The following is a 22,910-nucleotide window of genomic DNA, read 5'->3' on the forward strand; positions in this document are numbered from 1 at the left end:
ATTGATTTTAGAAAGGCCTACGACTCGGTTAATAGAGAAATATTATACAACGTTCTTACAGAACTTGGAATACCGAGAAAGCTAATTAGATTAATTAAGATATGTTTAAATGAATCCCAAAGTAAAGTCCGGGTAGGAAAATTTTTGTCCACGAGCTTTCACGTCGAAAATGGCCTGAAACAAGGAGATGCGTTGTCGCCATTATTATTTAACTTTGTTCTGGAATACGCTATAAGGAAAATCAAAGAGAGCAACCAGTATTGAATACGGTATTCACCAGGTTATTGCATATGCTGATGATGTAAATTTAATAGGAGATGATAGGATAACAATAGAAAGAAATGCAGAGATCTTATTAAACGCTTGCAGGGACATGGGTTTAGAAGTAAATGCAGAGAAAACTAAATACATGGAAGTGCGTCGGGACCGTAATACAGCAAATTATGAATGCTTTAAAATATTAAATAATACTTTTGATAAAGTGGATAGTTTCAAATATCTAGGATCAATATTAACAGAGGAAATTCATATCCACGAAGAAATTAAATGTCGACCAAAAGCAGGGAATTCGTTACTATTCGGTTCAAAATCTCTTGTCGTCGCGAATTTTGTCGAGGAATTTCAAGCTTAAAATATTCAAAACGATAATCATGCCTCTTGTTTTGTATGGCTGCGAAACATGGTCACTTACTCTGAGGGAAGAACATAGACTGAAAGTATTTGAGAACAAGATCCTGAGACGAATATTCGGACCCAAGAGGAACGGAAATGGGGAATGGCGGAAACTTCATAACGAGGAACTACATAATTTATACGGTTTACCCAACATTGTTAGGGTCGGCAAGTCTAGGAGGCTTAGGTGGGCGGGTCATGTAGCTAGAATGAAAGAAAGTAGAAACGCTTTCAAAGTCTTGACTGGAAGACCAATAGGAAAACGACCAATCGGAAGACCTAGGCGCAGATGGGAGGACAATATTAACATGGATCTCGCAAAGATTGGAATACAAAGTAGAAACTGGATGCAGTTAACTAAGGTTAGAAGTCAGTGGAGAGCTTTTGTGAACGCGGCATTGAACCTCCGGGTTCCATAGGCCATAGAGTTAGTTAGTTTTTTAGTTAGAAAGAAAAATAATAGTGAGTAGCTCTTAAATCCGTACATTGTTACTTAATAAATATCACATTAATTCTTTCAAGTTATTATTTAGGTGGTTATTTAGTACGCCTGTTGCAGGTGATACATATGACCGCTATATTTTTCATTGGTAACGACAAAATCCCTCTATGGATAATTGAAACATAAGATACCCATTTTGGGTAAATACCCGGGTATTTACCCGCTGAAATAAATACTCAGGTATTTCACATTCCTAGACCTGACTAACTTCAATGTCTGGTGAAGTTTTTTTCTCATATAGGTATCTTGGTTTGTTAATAATAGGAATCTGACTACAGTTTGAATGTTAAGCCGAAGTTGGAATAGAGAATTCAAAGTTTTGAAAAACTTCATCGAGCACGATTGTGTTCAATTTTGGTGCGGTACAAAGCAATACCTTCACGCTCGAAGATCGTTTGTACAAATTTGGCTCTTTCTTCTGATACCGAAGTGTTTGGCATCCAGAGGCTTCTATTTTAGATTTGAGGTAACTATTGATGTATTTGGTAAACAGCCCATCTTTTATAGTTATTAGATTATACTGTTCACTGCCGTAGTCAACAAATTTCAGTTACCTCAATAGCTTGGTAATCTAACTCTACGGGTTTGCGCACCATGTATGACACCCAAATTCCTGTAAACCGCCTCTCATGATTTTCATGTGTACATGTTGCTGTAGATAATGAATGCATGTCTTCGGCACAAGCAGCACATAGTGAAAACATTACCTTTTCGTTAGATCGGTATGGGAGGACGGTGTGATAAATGTTTTGCAAGGGGTGGATCGTTATTATTTTTTGGTCATTTACTGGAGTTATGGGTGACATATCCTCATCTCCTTGAGTATAAATCCTTGGGTGAGATACAGGATATTTGCTGCACTTGCTAATATACGGCATAAGGTAACAATACCTAAATATTTTATCGTCCCTTTCCTTTCATCGGCTTCGTGATATATTTAACTCTGTGATTTAGGGCTATGCGGTTCATGTAGAGGTGTCTCTTGAGGCACATAACCATTGCTATATTCTTGTTTAAGATTTGTTCAAATTCGCACTCTCACATTTCATGTACGATATATCCAAACTCGCGTAGTTATTCAATTTTCCGTTGCATGCATTCATATCGAAATTCCATTGTGACTTCAGGATTACTTAGGTGGTCTGATTACGTTCTGTAGTATTACAATTCCTGCAACCCTGGAAATGACAAACTTCAAATCCATAGAGGTGCTCTTCTGACATATTGATTTCTTGATAGTACATCAATTGGGAATACTGCAAGGCAAACTTCTTTTTGTTGAATTTCATGTACGATTTCCTTGGCTTCTGAGTTCCCTACGTAGGCCAACTATTGAATTGCTACAATCAATAGTATACTTCTACATATTTAGCCATTTGCCAGTAGTATTCCAATAGTACTAGGCTTCAGGAAATTTTGTCGTAACACGATATTACAGCTTCTGGCAATGGCAATACTCTCCAAGAAAGAATTTACTTTTGTATCAAGCTCGAAGTTGTCACGAAAGAATACATTTCACGAGAAACATTGACATCTTGGGTGCAATACTTGACAATTTCTTCCTGGAAATGAAACGTGCCGTCAAGATAGGCGTTCTTCCACTGAATGATTTTTTGCATCTTCAAAGGACATTTCAATTCCACCATAAAACTTCGTCTCACGAAGTTGTCCAACATAAAATTAATTTTCTATGGTGTTGAAGAAATGCGGGAAGTTAGCCTTGGTGACTGACAAGTTAAAAGTTTTGTTTATTTTACTTAATGGCATGGGTAGAAAATGCAATGAATAAATGACATTAAATTGTTTAGTGTCATACTTAAAATTTTGGTTCAATTCAGGATAACTGAAGGTTTCCATTCATATTGTTCCACCATGTTTTTCAATATAAAATGACCATCCTACCTTTTGCATTCTTTGGAAGGCACACGATCCTGTTTATATTTAGAAGTCCTTCCCGCATGAATTAGATCTTGACGATTAAAGATACGTTTTACTGTACAGGGGTATTGCAAGACTACATTAGACTGTAGTTTTCCAAGTATGCGTAACAGACTTGTTGTGCAAACAACAAACTTTGGATATATATATATTTAATATATATATTTAATATATATATATAGAATCAATTTTTGTCGTGTATTGCTTCGATGTCGTAAAACACAAGCCTTAACTTCTTTGTCTGTATAATGAAGGGGACACCAAGTTTCAAGTTTTGCTGATCAGGAATCTTGAAATATTAATTATGTTTCATGAAACGAAACATGAGATATTGTTGCAATCTTCTTGCACATGTTACAAAATGTTTCTGTAAGTCATGTATGCGTTGTCCAGTTTATACAAAAGACTATATTTTGAAGCATGTATCCATTTTTTTCACCATTTTGCACAAAGTTCTGCTTTATGGTATGGTTCATTCGGGTGTTTGTTAAAGCATAACTCTCCTTAAAATTGACCATTATAGTCACGGTGGGTGATTGGTCGCAGTGGGTCACATGCTGCGAATAGTGTTTTTGATTTTTACTGTCCTCAATGTTTCTGTGTTTTTATCCCTGTTCTTAAAGAGTTACTGGAAAAAACTGTACAAGTGAGTAAAACGCGTAAAAATAGGAAACAAGGTAGTGGGGAAGGTTCGTTAAATTAATTAACTTTTACAAAATAATCCAGTGCCCTGAAACACCAGATTAAAATCAATACGACTATCTGTCATATGCCGTGCCGTGAAAAACCAGGGCCTGAGGCGAGAGCATACGGCAGCGACTCCGTGCATATGAGTTGTCAATTTAAAGTCGAATTCACTGTACTATTCTTTCTGCATAATAGTTTAGTATTTTATCATGACTGAAATCAGAAAGTTTCAGCATTATTACACTGGAATCGTAAGAGTGTGTAATTACTGAATTCACTGCACATGCAGTTTTTCCTTTTCAGAGAACAGTGATTTCTTACTCGGGATGTACTTGAACCTGAACCCACAAAGTGAGGGTAATGTATATATTTCCTGGAAGCTTGGGTCAAACTAAGATCAAAACCGTTTGCGAAAATTGGGGAGGTCTCACTTATTACGCTTGGGGGCTACATTTTTATTAAAATCTTTAAGCGAGTATTAAAGTGCGCTGACACCCCGAAAGATCTAAAACGTTGAGACAGATATGAAAATAGAAAAACATGTCTTTCATCACTTCAAAAGTACAACGTATCAAAGTAAAATAAATTGTCCCAGGGTCCCACGCAGGTTCCCAGACGGGGTCCAACTCAAAAATGTAAATGGAAACGGATCAACTTGCATATCGTATGAAAGTTGGTGTTAAATGAAAGAAGATAAATCAAGTCTCGATTCTCTACGATAAGCCTGTGAAAAACAGCAGTGGGACAAAATATCAACACAATCTTCATTGCAAAGTCTATGGCCACTCGTATGAATCTGAAACGGTGGGATAGGTGTAAAAATCAAAAACACGGTTGTCATTATTTCAAAAGTACAATGATTGAAAGTAAAAATGTTGTAGGGTCTCTCGCAGGGTCAAAGACGAGCTCCAAAGTTGGGTATCATATGAAATCTGATGTTAAGTGAAACAAGATGAAACAAGTCTCGACTGTTGATGATAAGCCTGTGCAGAATGGCGGTGGGGCAAAATGTCAACACAAGCGTCATTGAAAAGTCTATGGAATAAGTTTTTTACACCTATCCCACTTTTTCAGATTCACACGAATAGCCATAGACTTTGCAATGAAGATTTTGTTGTTATTTCGACCCACCGCTATTTTGCGCAGGCTTATCGTAGAGAGTCGAGACTTCTTTTAACTTCTTTCATTTAACACCAACTTTCATATGATATGCAAGTTGACTCCCCTTTCCATTTATAAATTTTGAGTTGGACCCGTTTGAGAACCTGCGGGATCCCTGGGACAATTTATTTTACTTTGATACGTTGTATTTTTGAAATGATGAAAGACATGTTTTTCTATTTTCATATCTGTCTCAACGTTTTAGATCTTTCGGGGTGTCTACGGACTTTAATACACGCTTAAAGATTTTAATAAAAATGTGAAACGTGCTGCCCCCAAGCCGAATGCATGAGACCACCAATTTTGGTAACCGGTTTTGATCTTATCTTAACGCAAGCTTTCAGGAAATATATACATCACCCTCACTTTGTGGGTTCAGGTTCAAGTAATCCCTAGTTAGAGTAGTGGCTTAGGCATTAGTTTCATAATGTTGGGGTCGCTGGTTTGATTCGGGCTGTAGCAATTAAGGACATTTTTATAATTTGCAATATTGATATTTCTGATGTGTACTAACATGAAAAATATTCAATTTCTCTGGGTCTAAGAGTTGAGACGATTTCCTTCACAGATGAAATGACAACAACACAAAATTACGTCATCCATACCAACCTTCATTCGTAACTGTCGGGGAACGTAACGTGTTTGGACAAGAATTGATGAATACATAAGGGCTAAGCACGTCCATAGTAGTATGGGCCAAAAATGTGTTCCAAGGAATTGTGCTAGCTGTGCACAAATTGCAAATAGTGATCGAACTTACAACTCTAATCACGAAAATGATCCTATTTAAGATGTCAATTTACCTTTCTATTTAGAAGAAGGGCGAAACAAAATGTGTTACTGTTATCAGCTAACAAATCTTTACATTCCATTTCTTGATGTCATAAAATGATAATTCCATTTGTAAATCCATAAACGTAATAATATTATTGCGTTCATGTGTAAACCTAAGAAACATCTGACATACTCTATATCTTTTCTGTTCCTATGAATACCTTCGACTATGTTACTTTTTCTTTCCATAATAATAATAATAATAATAATAATAATAATAATAATAATAATAATAATAATAATAATAATAATAATAATAATAATAAAGGAATAACATAATTACAATACCAATTTTATAAACATTACCTTCCCATACAGAAAAAAAATAATTGCCGCGACGGGATTTGAACCCAGGTAGTTGCAATGAGAGTTTACTGCTTTCACAATTTTTTTAAAAAACAAATCACCCCTACCTGAATATTGTTCACAACTGATACCTCATGTCCTTTGGACGTATTCCAAACACTACAGGAACACGAACACAGAAATACTGAGGACACTTAAAATTCCGTCCTTGCTCTCCAGATGAATTCGAACCCCTAGTGGATTGCGCCTCATGATCAGAAGCCGAATGCCGGAGATCACTCATATGAATATAAGAAAATAAACTAGTAGTTATGGAGCACAAACATAGAACTGTCTATTTCTACACGTGTTGATACAATTCAAAGAATGCGAAAATAATTTCTGTCGTCTTTTCTTCTTTGGAAATTAGAAGTTATGGTAAAGAAGAAATGTAATGTAAATCGGGGCGATCCCTGAAACCGTTGATCTAGTCTCAACTTGAAGAACGTTTCGTGATATTTTCCTCATTGAGGAACGTCTATATAACTTGTTTTGAGTTAAACAAGGAAATCCCAAGTAAGTCATTAAGACATTCACATAAACATTGCTATCTTGTTTATATTTTTCCATCAAACGATTTTAACTAGGTATTAGTTTGGGTGGAAGATAAAGTGGCCATGTATGTGAGTGGTTAAAACATTGAACTTCTATTCGGTAAACCCGGGTTCGAATCCCGGCCAGGCTGAAACTTTTTCAAATGTTTCTGATTCAATTTCAATTTTAATGAATACTCAGTGTGACAAGCAAGATCTCTTCCCTAGAAAGAAAAAGATGTTGGAATAAGAAGAGTTGAAGAAGGTCTGTCAATGGAGACAGTGATTTACAAACTTATTTCCAGCAGTTGTTCTAGGTTTGATATTTTCGTCTACTTTCAAGCATTTTCTGATTCATGTGTGATCAGTGATTTTATTTCTTTGAACATACAGTATATAATGAAAAAAATACATCACATACACAGCAATATTGAGATTAACATATGATGTTCATTGGACAACACGCTCTAAACCAGAGAGGTTCATCTCAGAATGGAGAAATGTTTCGTGTGTCATCTACTCACAATTTTACTTGCATAAAGACCTGACTCAGTGCTACCAACTGCTGTCAGTGCCGAGAAGAGTTACATGTAAGTTTGGTTGCATCTGTTCAGGCGTTCTCACAACTGCAAATTACCTGCACCCCTAGTAATGGAATTAGAGCACTTAGGGGAAGATACTTTTGTGGTTCAGTGTACAATCGTTGTTGAAAACCTTGATTTGCTTTCCTCTAAATGCAGTGGCGTATTTACGATTTTGTTTCGGGAGGGGCTTTGCTAACTTTCGAGGGGGGCTTTGCCTGAAAATATGAAAATTCTGCAAGATATTTCATATACTTTACTATAGTAAGTAAGATTTCGGGGGGGGGCTTAAGCCCGGAAGCCCCCCCTAATTACGCCACTGTCTAAATGTTCTCTCTCTCTTTCTTATTCAGTCTCTAGGATGGGTGCCTTCATGGGGGGAGGGGGCGTCGGCAGGGAAAAGACTGATCAACGATGGAGAGTGTGCACAGAACGAGGATAGTGCTAGTGCAAAAACACCTGATGCCGCATAAAATCATATTGGTTAGAGACTTGTAATGGTTTCACACTTGTAATTCTGTATTTGTAAACATAAAGTAGAGTTTTACTACAATGTGCAGAAATAGGTCTACTTAGCAGGTGGAAATTAGTGTAATATACGATCATATTTGATGTTCATTCATTCATTTTAACCCTAGTATAGTCTTTGTAATTGGTGTATAGTTGTAAAAATGAAATACTGGTTTCCTGATTGTAAAACGTCCCTCCGCTACAGTGGAAGTTAACATCCCACAAATCTTCTTTCATGTGTATTCATGCCTTTAGCGAGCCCAAACATGTAGGGAGGCAGTAGAAGTTAGGGGGGGCCGATCCAACTATATTATAGTTCATTCGCAAGCCTACAGTAAAAATTTTAGGGGGCCGGCCCCCGCAGACCCTCTGTCGATACGGGCTTGTGTGTATTTTCTCATTTAACCGTAAAATTACCATTTTTATGATGGACTATAATTATTCAGTACCAATTATTTTTTTTTTTTTTAAGTTGTAAGTTAATCGTCACAATAGTTTTAAATCGGAATTTTGCCTATGAGTTTGCGACATTTTTTGCGTGACTATTTACTGTCAATTTGCAGCGTGACGCACAGATTGAAGACTTGAGATGTTTCGCTTCTGTAATTAGGATTTGGATTCGCAATGCAGATGGTCTTGTCATAACTACATTTGGATAATTCGGACGGTGTGTAAGAGGGAATCAGGTGAATACCTATTTTGCGATTTGAAAAGATTCCAACCCTGCATCCAGCAGTGTACTGAACATCAGTTTGTATGGCATGATAGTGGTCGCTTTAAGGGATTTGCTGTATTTGTGTGTTGATTCCTATGATACGAACTGTATTCTGTATTTGTATAATTAAAGTAGTGTGAGAAATATTTAAAAGCTCAAAGATGAGTCGAAGAAGACCTCACGATGATGATGATGGCTATGGTAAGACTGAATCTACTACAGTATTTTATTTTCCTTGGTTTTATTATATAACGTTAGTTTAGCTTCAGGATAAAGTATTTGTTATATTTAGAATTTAAAAGTTATTCAGATTAATAAGTGGGTACGATAGTAGTTGTGTTCAAGAGCACAGCTAGGTAAATATGCTTCCAATGTAAGTAGGACAATTATGCATTGGTTATAAATTAAACTGAACCGGTGACAACCTACACCGAATGGCCAACCTCAATGGCCGAATGGTTCACATAGAAATAGTTAATAAAATAGATCTTTATGAATGTTCGGCATTACTCGAGCAGACGGTTGAACTAAATTTTGACACATTTCGTCCATTTTGAGACCGGGTTGGCTGGTTTAAACTAAAAAACGAAAAATGTTCTTAAAAGTGTAAGTGTACGTAAAATCTCGATGAACACACTTTTGTGGGTTATCACGTTTCACTTCCGCATTTTGTTCGCATTATATTCAGACCTAAATTCCGCATTCATTACTCAAAAAGATTATACTACAAAAGCAGCTTTTTTTTATATATAAATTTGAGTGTTCGTTTTGTGATTTTTTATCGTTTGGTTCAATGTTCCGTTAAGGGGGTTCATTGTCTTTGACACCACTTCTTTCTATTGATTACAGTACATAATATAACATTGTATTAGGTTAGGTTAGGTCAGGTCAGGTTGAGTTAGCTTTGCTTAGCTTAGCTTAGCTTGAGAGGATCCAGTGTAGTTTTGGACCCCCTTAACGGAACATGGACCATAGTTTGTTATTATTGTTATGTCACTGCAATCGAAGAAAAATTCTAATGCTTGTGTATAGCCCGCTCCCCCCAGTTTTTGTCACCGGAATTGGAAGAGGCACTACTACTACTACTACTACTACTATTACTACCGGTACTACTACTACAATTACTACAGGTACTACTGCTACTACTAATATCGAGAACAACCCAACCAACTCCTGCGGGGCTTGTAACCCCTTCCTACTACTACTAGTACTACTACTGCTGTTGCTACTAACTACCACTACTACTACCGCTACTACTACTACTACTTATACTAAAGCTTCCTTACCACAAGATTTACATCTTAAATCTTTATAACATGCAATTTCGATTCATTATGAACTAATATGAATCGTTAGAATCACTATGGTTCCAATCCAATTCTAAATATTGTTTCGTTTCAATAATGTTTACTATTGAGAAAATACATCGAAGTGTCGTACTTTTTTTTGTGTGTGTGTGTGGGGGGGGGAGTCATTCATACAAACCCCACGAGAGGCATTTACTGGAATCAGAAGTATCTTTGGTATCTATGTATAAATGGGTCAGACTCAAAGTGGACTCAAATAATTCGTATCTTTATTCACTTTTCTTACTGATATGCAAAGTAAGTCATTGTATTTCTTTAATTTGGACTAATAAAAGTCGTTGTTAACTAACTTGGACTAAATTAGTTCTTCTGTACTCTGTAGTACTTTGAAATTGTCCATATTTAATTCTGTATAATGGTTTCACTTCAGCAACTGTTATCTTTTAGTTCTTCTGAAATGACTCTTGACAATTAACAAATAGGCCTACGTAAAAATCAGTACAACGTATGTTTATCAGGAGTCCAAGTTAAAGGAATACAACTACTTAATTTGTATATCAGTAAGAAAAGTGAATAACGATATGAATTATTTGAGTCCACTTTGGCTCTGACCCATTTATACATAAATAGATACCAAAGATACTTCTGATTTCAGTAAATGCCTCTCGGGGGGTTTGTATGCCCCTGCCAAAAAAGTACGGTATTTCGATGTATTTTATCAATAGTAAACATTACTAAAACGAAACAGTATTTAAAATTTTTCTTTGATTGCAATTCCATAACAATAAAAATAACTATACAAAAAATCACAAAAGAAACAATCATAAAATTATGTAAAAAAAAAATGCTCTTGTAGTATAATCTCTGAGTAATGAATGAGGAATTTAGGTCTGATATAATACGAATAACATGCGGAAGTGACACGTGATAAACCACAAAAGTGTGTTCATCAAGATTTTACAAACACTTAAACTTTTAAGAATATTTTTCGTTTTTGGTTTAAACCATTAAAAAAAAAAAAAAAAAAAAGTGGTTTAAACCAGCCAACCCTGCCGCATGGTTGGATTCTGGGAAAACTAGCAAGCATTTGTATTGTGAATATGGCTGCTGGTGTACAGAGACGTTCCATTTGGTATCCTTATGCAGAGAAGATTATATTCAGTTTATTTTAACAAAATGGGTCAAAAGTTCTCTAAACTTAAACTAACCCTACCTTACTCTACTCTACTCTACCGTACCCTACAGTATTACACCCTTTTAAAGCGGCCTTAAAAATGATTTTTATAAACTTTACGTCGAAAACCAGCTGAACGACCAACTTCGGAATAAATTCCTTTAGCAGAGGATACACTAAATAAGGAGCTCTATTACTACTTGCAGATTGACTTCAGGAGGGTTCAGTATAAATACAGGGCAAATTTTTACTTTGACTCCAACTGTGACTTCAACCGATTCATGTGATCCGGTTCCCGGAGCAGTTTAGGAATCATTCCTAAACTGCTCCCGGAACCGGATCACATGAATCGATTACAATTACTAACACAGTGAAAGTAATGTACGATGTTAAGAATTATACTATAAGTACAAGGGTCACAATGTTACTATACGATGTTAAGAATTATACTATAAGTACAAGGGCCACAATGTTACTAAACATCAATTCAGGTGAAGCGGTGACTATGAATTTTGAGATCTAAATGGGGGGCTACCGCCCCCCAAACCCCCCGCTCAAGTACCATAAAAACATCCAAAATAATAATAATCACACCACTACTATAAAGCTAAGATAATTAGGGAAAAATTTAAAAAAAAAAAAAAAACACTCGTCTCTAATCATAAATCAGTGCATGACAAAGAAAAAAAAATTACATCTCAACAAGACAATAGGACAAGCAGCAGCAAACCAAATACTTGCCTAATACTCAAATGCAAAACAAATCTATATATATAAAAGAGAACGTACAAATCCTTTGTTCCCTCATCACGCTAATACGGCTGAACCAATTTCTTTCATTTTTGGGGGGTTATTAGGATTTGGACCCTAGATGGTTTTTATCATATCACTTTAATTTTTAATTACCAGTGTCTTGAGATAATTGACCATTCAAGTGTCCATAACGTACAAATCCTTTGTTAGTTCATCATAGGTAAAAATAAACGTATTTATATGCAACCCGCATGACCGTGTCACTCGGCGGGTTAACATAAATGACAGGCGATATAATGTTAACATTTACTGCAATCTACTATGGTTTTTATCATATCACTTGAAAGCGAAAACTTCCGGGATGACCGCAGCGAAGCGGGGCGGGTTAACATAAATGACAGGCGATATAATGTTAAGATTTACTGCAATCTTCTATGGTTTTTATCATATCACTTGAAAGCGAAAAAGTAAAAATTATCTAAGTAACAAAGTTTATTGCGTTCCGGGGTGACCGCAGCGAAGCGGGGTGAACGCTGCTAGTCAAGAATAAAAATAATATGAATTAAAAAAAGAAAACACTCACCATTTCGCCATAGGAGAACACTCATGAATAATGAACTCATAACTGCTGATTCCACACACGAAAAAATAAGATACCAAGAACATATGCACAATACTCAACATTACTGAAAAATGTTCCTTTCCGCACACACGTCGTTTTATTAAACCGAGCACACTTGCTGTTATTACAAACAAGAAACCAATAAACGTCCAATTTTACAATACGTCGAAAATATCTTCACTTTAGACCACAACTATGATAGGTTTTCTCTAACTCAATTCAACCAATTCAATTACGCGCTTCTCGCATGCCACAAACAGCAGCACACACATACATGCACACAGAACATGTGACTACTAACCAACTACCATATGACTACACAGACACCTAGTGGGAAAAATATGAACTAAGACGTCACACCAAAGGCACGAACAGTTCTAACAAGTGACTCACGCACAAACAGTTCCAGGAAGTAACTGAACCTATAAGAACCGATTAAAGTCACAGTTGGAGTCAAAGTAAAGACTTACCAAATACAGTGTGGACGTATGGAATTGCATAAAAATTGCAGTGCATTAAACACGAACCAACTAGTGTTAGTTGAGCACTAAAAAGCGCAAATCTAAGCGAGTCAGAGCAGGAGCGCAGCAGGGAGGTCCAGCGGCAGCGAGGGGCAATGTGAAACATTTTTCATGGAGGAAGCAGAATGTGAATATAAGTACGTGATACTGCGTATTGAAATAAATTTTGAGTGATAGTGAAAGTATTGTATGAGTAAGTATTCTCTTCCACTATCCTCGTTTATGCATATATCCTCTGTAGCTGAGCGCCTGCTCCCTACGGACATACCCCCTCCGCTACCACTTGGTTCCCCCTGCTGCACTCCTTTCTGACTGTTAGATAGCATTCGTGCTTTTAGTGGTCACCTATCACAAGTTCGTTTGTTTTATGCACTGAATTTTTATGCCGTATGTCCGCACTGTATTTCTTCTGAAGACAATGTGCAAGTAGTAATGGAACTCCTTATTTAGTACATGCTCTGCGAAAGGAAATACAATGTTCTAACCTAACCTAAAAGTGTAAGAAATGTGTCAAAATTCGGTAGGACCGTTTGCTCGAGTAATGCATTAACTTCTGATCCGAGCAACAAATGGGGCTTAAAGCAGGTACACAGACCATCACGCATAAAACTCCAGAAAGGTAATTTCCCATTACACGATCTTGCTTTCAGGGGTCCTTGATTAACAGAATCGGTCTCTACTATGAAGGCGATTTCTAATCGTTGAAAGTATAAATTCTACATTAGTATAGAGATGCAAGGGCTCGGAAAAAAACTCGGCGTTCTCTGCTTCGCTTTTTTGCGTGCTAAATTTTAAACTTTTTTCAAAACTGCTTTAAATTTATAAAGCAGACTTTATTTCTCTTCTCTAGAACACAAAACCTCATTTAATTAGTGGTTGATGCAGATGATGACATAAAACTTGGAAAATAAACCATGAATTTCGAAAAGATTTTTCAAACAGTTTTAATTCTTAACATATTTACATTATGAGTCCCAAAGGATTAACTACTGTATATTAGGGTGGAGCGAAAAAAATAGAGTTCAATCAAATAGCACTAGGTGCCAAAAGTTGTGTATTGATTAGTGAGTGATTCCATTTCAAATCGTCCAGGGTGATCCACACGACTGTCTCAGATTTAGTTTATTTTTTAAAATAAGAAACTACATACAAAATTATTAGACCCGTATTTTTTCTTTTTGCTGAAATAAATTTTTCTTTCATATACAGCCTTCCCAAAATGGCTGCTCTCCTCTCGGTTTGTTCGAAAAACTGAAAAACATGTCAAATTAAAAGTTCTGTTGTAGAGAAACGAGTGTACTTAGTAACATCATCGCAATAGCAGGAAGAGTATAAAGTTATAAGTTTCGGTGGAGGGCCAAAATTAGTCTATTGGTCCAATAGGAATCGCGCAATTCACTCGCAATATTGCCAACTTTGGTGAATTTTTTGCTAACTTCAAACATGTTTTTTTCTGTCCTCACGAGCAATATCAACCATCTGCTTCTAGCATCGAAATCTACTCCATAAGGTCTCTTGAAAATATAAAGGACTTACGTTTCTGATTATTACATCCCACGTTATAGTATGATGAAAATTTCATTAAGACGCCATGTTTGGACGCCATTTTCTCAAAAACCCCATCTTTTATTTTTATTTATTTATTTATTTATTTATTTTTACAACTATTAGAGAAGTACCTAAGTATTTAATATCCGTTAACCGTTCATGCGGCTACAGCCCCTAACATTCGCAATTTATTATTTAAATTTCGATATTTGTACTTGAAATGTAAATATTTCCTATGAGCATTTGTGTCCTGGCGAATTGAAAGGGAGTATCAAAATTTTGAGAGATTAATCCTGATATCAAATCCAGTAGAAAAGTTCCTATAAACATGGGTCGAATTCCGCTTCGTTTTCGAGTTACAGGTCAGTGGTAGAGCGTTCACCTCTGGTGCTTGGGGTCCCGGGTTCGGTCCCAGCCCCCGCCAAGTGAACTTTGTGGTGGACAAACACCGTGTGCGTGGGTTTTCTCGGGGTTCTCCCGTTTCCTCCCACTTTCTTCATTCCACCATTTCATTTATTATCACCGTCTCCTTTAGCCTAACCGGCATAACGTGGGACGTAAAACTCAAGGATTTCATTTACATTTTTTCGAATTACAGGGTTTCCAACTCGGGATAACATCGGCTCGCGACAATGGAAAATAAAATTAATATTTCGCGTTAAATCAGAAACTATGTGTTAAAGTTAAGATGGTGTTCAGAAAGTTTATTTGTATCAATTTGATAATTTTTACGTGCGTTGCAATTCGGTTGGCAGTGTTGCCAACTTGGTAAAATTTTTACTTGTTTCCATGTGACACTACGTGGTTTTTATTTGATATTTGGTTTCATTAATGATTGTAAACATCACATGAAGCACAATTTTCCCCACATCACTAGTTTTCGAAGACTTACATGTGTTTCATTAAAAGGTTATTGATAGTTTGCAACACTGAGTGTGAATTTTACTTGATGTTTACCATCATTAGTAAAACCAAAATGTCGAATAAAAACTACGTCTGTGTAAGTTTTAATAATAATAATAATAATAATTATTATTATTATTATTCCAGAACCTCTCGTAACTCCACGCATCAAGTTCGAACTTGTTCAAGAAGTTCTGCCTTAGCCACGAAACAGTTCATTACTTGATTCGGTGTCGTGAACATCGTTCTAGTGTTTTTTGGAACCATGAAAATTGTTTTCACTGGTAACATGACACTGTAGTGCACTAATTACAGTGTTTGTGTGAATAATAATGGAGAAGTCCTATTACAGTAAGGATCGTATTAAATGTGTTGATTATGCTAAAAGGCATAGCATAAGAGGATTGTTTACAGAAAGAATTCTTACCAAAAATTTTATCTTGCAGTAAAATATTAGATTGCGTACAGCGTGTCTGCCCAAACGTACTATTAGGGGAGGATGATTATTTGTATCCTGTGCACAAGGTGATTTGAAAGGCAGTATGAAAAAAATTGAGAAGTGAATCCTTCACCGTAGTCTAGGTTTCACCGATAATGGTCGTTTTAATGGCGATATATTCATGTTTAGTATGTTAACTGTCTAGTTAAGCATTTCCAAATCTACATTCAGAGGAACAAGTTCTTCACCTTGCTGGTGCATATTTACACTTTCCTCCGTGGTCACCAATATCTCACATTCATGTTGCTCACGGTAAATATTCAAAGCACCCTTACACAAATATTCATCATATCCTAATACTACTTTTTGGCAGACGCGCTGTACATATATTTTACCGCAAGATAATTTTTTTGTCAAGAATTCTTTCTGTGCACAATCCTCTTATGGCTTTTAGCATAATCAACACATTTAATTCGGTCCTTACTGTAATAGGACTTCTCCATTGTTATTCACATAAACACTGTAACTAGTGCACTACAATGTTATGTTACCAGTAAAAACAATTTTCATGGTTCCAGAAACACTAGGACGATGTTCACAACACCGAATCACGTAATGAACTGTTTCGTGGTTGCAGCAGAACTTCTTGAACACGTTACAACTTGTCCAGCAGATATCACTTCGCTTCTTGAATAAGTCCGAACTTGATGCGTGGTTACGAGAGGTTCTGCAATAATAAAAAAGAAATTTCTTTATTATTATTATTATTATTATTATTATTATTATTATTATTATTATTATTATGACAACTGAAACAGACGTAGTTTTTATTCGATTTTTTTTTTTTTTTTTAACTAAAGATGGTAAACATCAAGTAAAATTCACACTCAATGTTGCAAACTATCAATAACGCACGAGATAAAACCTTTTAATGAGACACATGTAAGTTTTCGAAAACTGGTGATGTGGGGAAAATTGTGTTTCATGTGATGTTTACAATCATTAATGAATACCAAATATCAAATAAAAACCACGTCGAGTCGTGGCAAAAACAATAAAGCTCTTCGTGGGTGGTTTCGGCAATGTCCGAACACTCGTATCCTCTTACTAGTGACATTGTAAGTAAATGTGTATCCACCACTGTTGCCATAGTTTTTGTCTCTGTTATACTCTGATTTATGACTTACACATGTGGGTTTAAGAGGTTACTTTCCTCTCTTTCTTTTCCCCCCTTGCCGTGGGTTTGGGATTCCACTTTGCTCTTTTCTTCCCCTCGCAAACGAAAGGTATATGCTCTATTTTGTGTTAACGCTATTTAAAAAAAAAAAAAAAAAAAAAAAAAAAAAAGTACACCATATTTTTATTGTATGATCTATTTATAGCAAGAAATCATGTGTAATATTCAGTATTTAATGCAAATGTAATAATTTATTCTTAAAAGTATGTATTAAAATACAAAATATACGCCACTTTAAACTATTAAGGAGAGTGAATTCTGTTATTATTTATTTATTTTGCTTATTTCAACTTTGTTTCGATAAAATTAAGAAAATTAAATAAACTGTACTATTGTTCTGTTTAACCGAATTTCCGGTTTAACAGAATCCTTAAAAAAAAAAAAAAGCATTTACTCGTGCTCGACTTTTATTTTTAAAACACCAACAATGAGTAAAATCTGTGCTTTTAAATGAGTAAAACAAGAAACGGGTTTTTGAAATCGATTTGGTGTCCCAAGAATACGTTTTAATCTCCTTGAATTCGCATAGTTTGGAAGTTTTAATTACAGTGAAACGATACTCACTTGTTATGTCATCAAAATATATATGCTAAAGTGGAGGAATAGGGTTTAAAATGTATGTCAAGAATAGGATATTTCGCGACATGTTAGGGAGATGAAACAGTATATAAACTAATTATTAAAAGTAAGTGAACACTTGCTCCAGCATTTTGTGAAATTCCGCTTTAAGAGAAAAAATTCTATAATTATTTTCTCAATATGTAATAAAATATACAGGCCACTCCACTAAATTTTCTCACTCCAATTTCTTAAAGTATATCATATTATGCAGCAGTTATTGCTTAACCCTTAGAATCCCGGAATGTAATACTGACGTTAAATACTGTTGGGGTACATTGGACCCCAGGACTAAAATTCATTATTTAAATGAAATTTTCTTCTTTGTAAATGATTAATGAAATAGTTAACAACAATCTTTAGGTTTTATGCTCATCAGAGTATAACAGCGATTTAGTTGTAATTCTTTTAATGTTCACTAGCTGAACCTGCGCTCTCTACACAGCGCATCATTCGTATATGAGCATAAATCTTCTCTTCCTCACAACATATGTAGATGTCCCTTTACAGACACAAGTGAAAGACGTCTTGAGTTTTTTTAAAAAAAATCGGCAAGGGGTATCATAAAGGGGAGATTTTTTTCGATTATTTTTTTTCAATATCTCAATTTTCACCAACTTGGGTACTGGAGAACTGTTGCCTTCTCCCAGAACACACTTCGTGTGGCTACTTCATTTAGACCAATTCATTAGGGGTAACCCTTCTGGTAATGAACTACCACCGACATAGCTCTAAGTTTCACAGTAGCACGCAGTCTTCCCCACCCGACACACAAGTGTCTTCATAAAGGTAGTGTGTATCAGGGAGGCAATACTCCCTTAGTACTGTCAAATTAAAGCTTATTTTAAAAAGCAAACTAAGCTATGCTGGTGTGAGGAAGAAATTGGCACAATGAGCCATCCAATTTTCCAGTGCAATCTCTTTATGTACAAAAGAATTGAACTTTGACAATATATTTGAACATGATATCGGTTTCTGTGAAGTCATACTAACATTACAAAATCAGGACCTACTAAGAAGTTTACTTCAATACATGCAAGTAAACAACATTAATTTATAAAGAATAAAAAAACACATTACTAACTGGTAAAGATCAAATTTGATATACTTACTTATTTTTTATTTTCTTTCTTTCTTTTTCTTTCTTTCTTTTTCTTTCTTTCTTTTTCTTTCTTTCTTTTTTCTTTCTTTCTTTCTTGCTTGCTTGCGTGCTTTCTTTATTTATTTTTTGGATTTTCTAGGCGGAATACTGGAAAATAAACAAACAATTAAAGAAAAACTGATCCGAACCTAATAAATAGCAAATTGCAAAAATATTAACTTTACTGTTAAACAAAAATCCACTGTTCCTAAATACGATTACAAATACAACCATCATTTACTAATCTAAAAGACTAATCGTAATTTAAGGGTAAAGGCAACTGGGATCCAGTATTTGTGCCTATAAAGAAGATGTCTCACAAGAGATCGAAATTAAGTGGATGAAAATGAATTATATTCGTTTAAAAGTTTAAGACGACAAAAATAACTAGTTAATTTATTGCACAATAGTACTTATATAGGGCGTTTTAATTTTGCAACTATTTAACTCTCGTTGATACCCCCAAAGTGGAACAGCAGGTGGCGATGCGACAATACCGCAGAAAGAAAATAAGAGCTGCACAAAGATTGACTAACCTCTAGACGAAAATTGCTGCCTCAGAAAGATTGTCTGCTCTAAATAAAAATTAAGGTTGCAGAAAAATTATCTTGTCCGTAAATAAACACGATTCAGAACAATTCAGCTTTCGATAGTCATGATGATACATTCATAAACTTGAGAGGCTCGAGTGAGAAGAATAAGCGAAACGTACAGTCGCGAATACGAGCGCTAAGTGCATGCAGCCGACTGAAGATGCTAGCAGACAGCTTGTCTGGTGGCCGGATGCTTGCTGAGTCATTGCGCATTGCGATGGTAGCGCAGCCATCGTAGTTATATCGTGATTATATTGTAATCCTTTGTAGATAGTCAAATAACGGTCCGGGAATGATTTTCCCCTTCACCAATTTTATTACAAAAGCTCTAAATACAATGTGTCTTTGAATTACAAAGATCTATTAATGTCCTTCCTTCTAAGTGACCTGGATGAAGGAGAAAGGTGTTTTGCACGGTGTCCCTTCTCTCAAAGCAGGCTGTAGGGTTTCGGTGAATCTTGAAGGAAAACCCCCTCAGCCCAAAACAATTTCGTGAGGTTTGGTTGTGGTGAAGATCCGTAGTCCAAAGCGACCCCGCGTTAAGGTAAAGGTGTACTCGTAGTCCAAAGCGACCTCGGAGCAGGTGTGGGTTAATTGATCAGCGGTCAGACTGATAGCTGGTCCTCCTCAGGCTGCGCTTCTATAGAAGGCCTCTTGGTGGTTCGTTCCTTTTCGGGCTCCGCCGTCTTGGTTTCGTGTCTTCCGTGTTGACTTCTCGTCTGCTTCATTGTTCGTAATCAATAACACGTGTTGTATTATTGACATGTGCTTCTGCTGAAGGTGGGGATCCTTACAATATTCTTAGAAAATAGCTTCATCAGGATGGTTTGTGCAAACTGTCTTATGACTAACCGCCCTACATCCAGATAAATGGACCACCTGCAGGTTATAAGTTAAACAGGAAAAATTTTGAAAATTGCTTTATGTCAGAAATATAGTAGTCAATACCATAGTCATTTCAAGTCTATTTCTCGAGACAAATTAATGTCTAAAGGTGACATTTGAAGTTGTAAGAAGGATTCATGGAAACTTAAATGATTCATCGCCATGTTTTAAGATGTAAAATAGAAAGAAAATTTAAATACCTGTAATTCTTTTTGAGTAAATACATGTGAGTATTTCATGATCAGTTACTTATTCAGTTATTATACAGCCCTATAAGCTCCCTGTATATTTCTTCATAAATAAGAATGCTATAAGGGAAAAAATTTAGAAAAATAAAATTGTAAAAACTTCTTTGCTTTTATGCACTTGAAAATTTTGTTTAATTTTACTATGCTGTTACTAAAGTGCTTGCAGTAAGCTTTTGAGTTTTTCATAAGTCGTCGCAGGAAGTTGAAAAACGTTTTGGTTTATGTGTGTGTGGAATCTAAGGAAATGTACATTTTCTATATCAAAATCGAATAAATTTTAGAACGTTTATCGTGGAACTAAAAGAAATGGGCGTGGGGAGTTGCCAAGAAAATGAATTCACTGCTGTATTCGTTACTGATTTTAACTCCACGAAAATCACCCATTTTTAACGAAAATTATCGTGGAACATATTTTGCAATTGCTGGGTGGGGGGATAATTATCACTTTCTTCCATTCAGATTTTAACTCTAAGCTGTAGAGATATTCCCAATCCCGTATCAATGCCAATCGAGTCGAATAGTAGGAACTTCGCTAACGCACACTTCAATAAACGTTGATAGTTTACCTAAGTACAAGAACACTAAATCATTCCACACCACTTAGTCCTGAAAAACGTATATGTAATTGTTACCACCGCTTGTGATACAATAATAACTGAGAGTTAGTGTTTGTTATTTTGAAAAAAGTAATTCATGCGTCGAAAAATTCCAGCTGCTGAGTAACTTATAATTTTCTAAAATTGCATTTCATTGTTGAAAAAATGGTGGAACTCAGATTTTGTCTTTATTCCAAGTCGAATTATTATTATTATTATTATTATTATTATTATTATTATTATTATTATTATTATTATTATTATTTTATACACAGACACAGTAAATCATTCTATGCCACTTATGTGCTGTTATTAAGAGAACGCACTTAACGATGGTGAGCGAGAATTTCTCGCTGAAACTGTTTGCATTGTTGTTTTACATAAGTGGTTTGGGCGATTGTTGGACTTCTCTTATTAATTTTTCATCTGCTTTCTACTGCTTCATTAAATCACTTCGTGTGTGAGTTTCACCGTGGTACTTGCTTGTTTCTTTATATTGTCCGTATTTTCGTTCTGCCAAGTATTTCGAATTTTGAAATCCAATAATTTATATTTAATTTGTGTTGAAGCTTTTATGGCAGAGCTATTAGCTTGCCGAAGAGAATTATAAAATATTATTTGTATATACAAACTATTTATTTTGTAAAAGCATATACGCTTTTTGAGTGTTTTTTAAAATTATTTTTCTAAGTATATAAACTTGTTTGTTTTGCTCTGCAGATCGAGCCTACCGTAAACGGCGTCGAGTTTCTGAAAACCAAGAGATAGAAGACCGACTGGAATCCCTAATACTAAGGGTTGGAGAAAAGGTAAGAAAAAGAGCTTTTTTTTTTATTATTATTTAATAGAGTTAATAAAAATAAACGAAGAAACAATTTGCAATAGTAGAATCCATACGTACATTTTTTAAATTATTTTTTTTAAAATTACGTTTTGGATTAAATTTACTAGACTGTTTCGGTAATCTGTAGTATTTTCATCTGTAGAATTTGGGTCACTCACATGCAAGTCTTCTTATTTACCACAATATCATCTTGTACTTTTGTATGCGTCCAGCTGAAGAATGATCAGATCAAGTTTGATTATCTAAATTCTTGCACTGAGTTTTTGGCGTACTCGGCATCTTAACATCATTCAAATGTAGACAAAAAGTACACGACTCGCGGGACCACGTTACACGTTTCTAGTCCGATACAGTCGTGTCCTTGTTTTTGAGCTCATTGAAGACGTGCGGCTTTATGCGCTCATTGAAAAGGTCCTCTGTTTGGTACTGGACTGCGAATGCGCATTGCATGAAGTTCTCGCTAGTCAATGTCTATCGGAAGTCGGTTTGGATGGATCACGGCTTGTAGTAATTCCTGTTGGGTTTGAAATTATTTTCCGTGACCAGGCATGAAACTTATTGGGTGGCCTTCTAGATTAGGACACCTCTGAAAAGTGTTTTACGCTTACAGGCATGTTAGGCTATTTCCTGCAAAAACGTTGTTGGACCATCTCTTTAATATACCTACAGATCGAACAACTTCGAGCTCAGTTCCTGGTGGGAGCTCATGTGGTTCGTATCCCACATTCAGCCGAAGTTCCACGTCTCATATAACCTCAGCGCTGACGGGACGCTAAACTCGAAATCAACCAAATTGGGCAACTTAATTTACTATTTGCTCTTGAACATGCCCAAACACAATGGCCTCTTTTTTGCAATTTTGTCACATCTGTACTTTGACCCATCTTGACAGGCACTTTCCAGACAGCTGACTAGCATCTCACACTACAGGCAAGTGCTGTGGGATACGTGAAAGTGATGGGTAATTTACTCAGGTGTTACCAGTGAAAAGCTGTCTACAGCA

General features: G+C 35.7%; 1 protein-coding gene across 1 annotated transcript in view; it reads left to right on the plus strand.

The window, feature by feature from the left end:
• The first annotated feature begins 8,477 nt into the window (after positions 1 to 8,477).
• Cbp80 (Nuclear cap-binding protein subunit 1) overlaps positions 8,478 to 22,910 on the plus strand; it is a 201,311-nt gene continuing 186,878 nt past the window's right edge. The window contains exons 1-2 of the mRNA XM_081734092.1: positions 8,478 to 8,679; positions 21,784 to 21,872. Of these exons, the coding sequence (XP_081590218.1) occupies positions 8,640 to 8,679; positions 21,784 to 21,872 (129 nt within the window). The 5' untranslated portion in view covers positions 8,478 to 8,639. The remainder of the gene's footprint in view (positions 8,680 to 21,783; positions 21,873 to 22,910) is intronic.

The sequence above is a fragment of the Thermobia domestica genome, chromosome 12 (genome assembly GCF_964235325.1).
Source record: "Thermobia domestica chromosome 12, izTheDome1.hap1.1, whole genome shotgun sequence".
Taxonomy (NCBI): Eukaryota; Metazoa; Arthropoda; class Insecta; order Zygentoma; family Lepismatidae; genus Thermobia; species Thermobia domestica.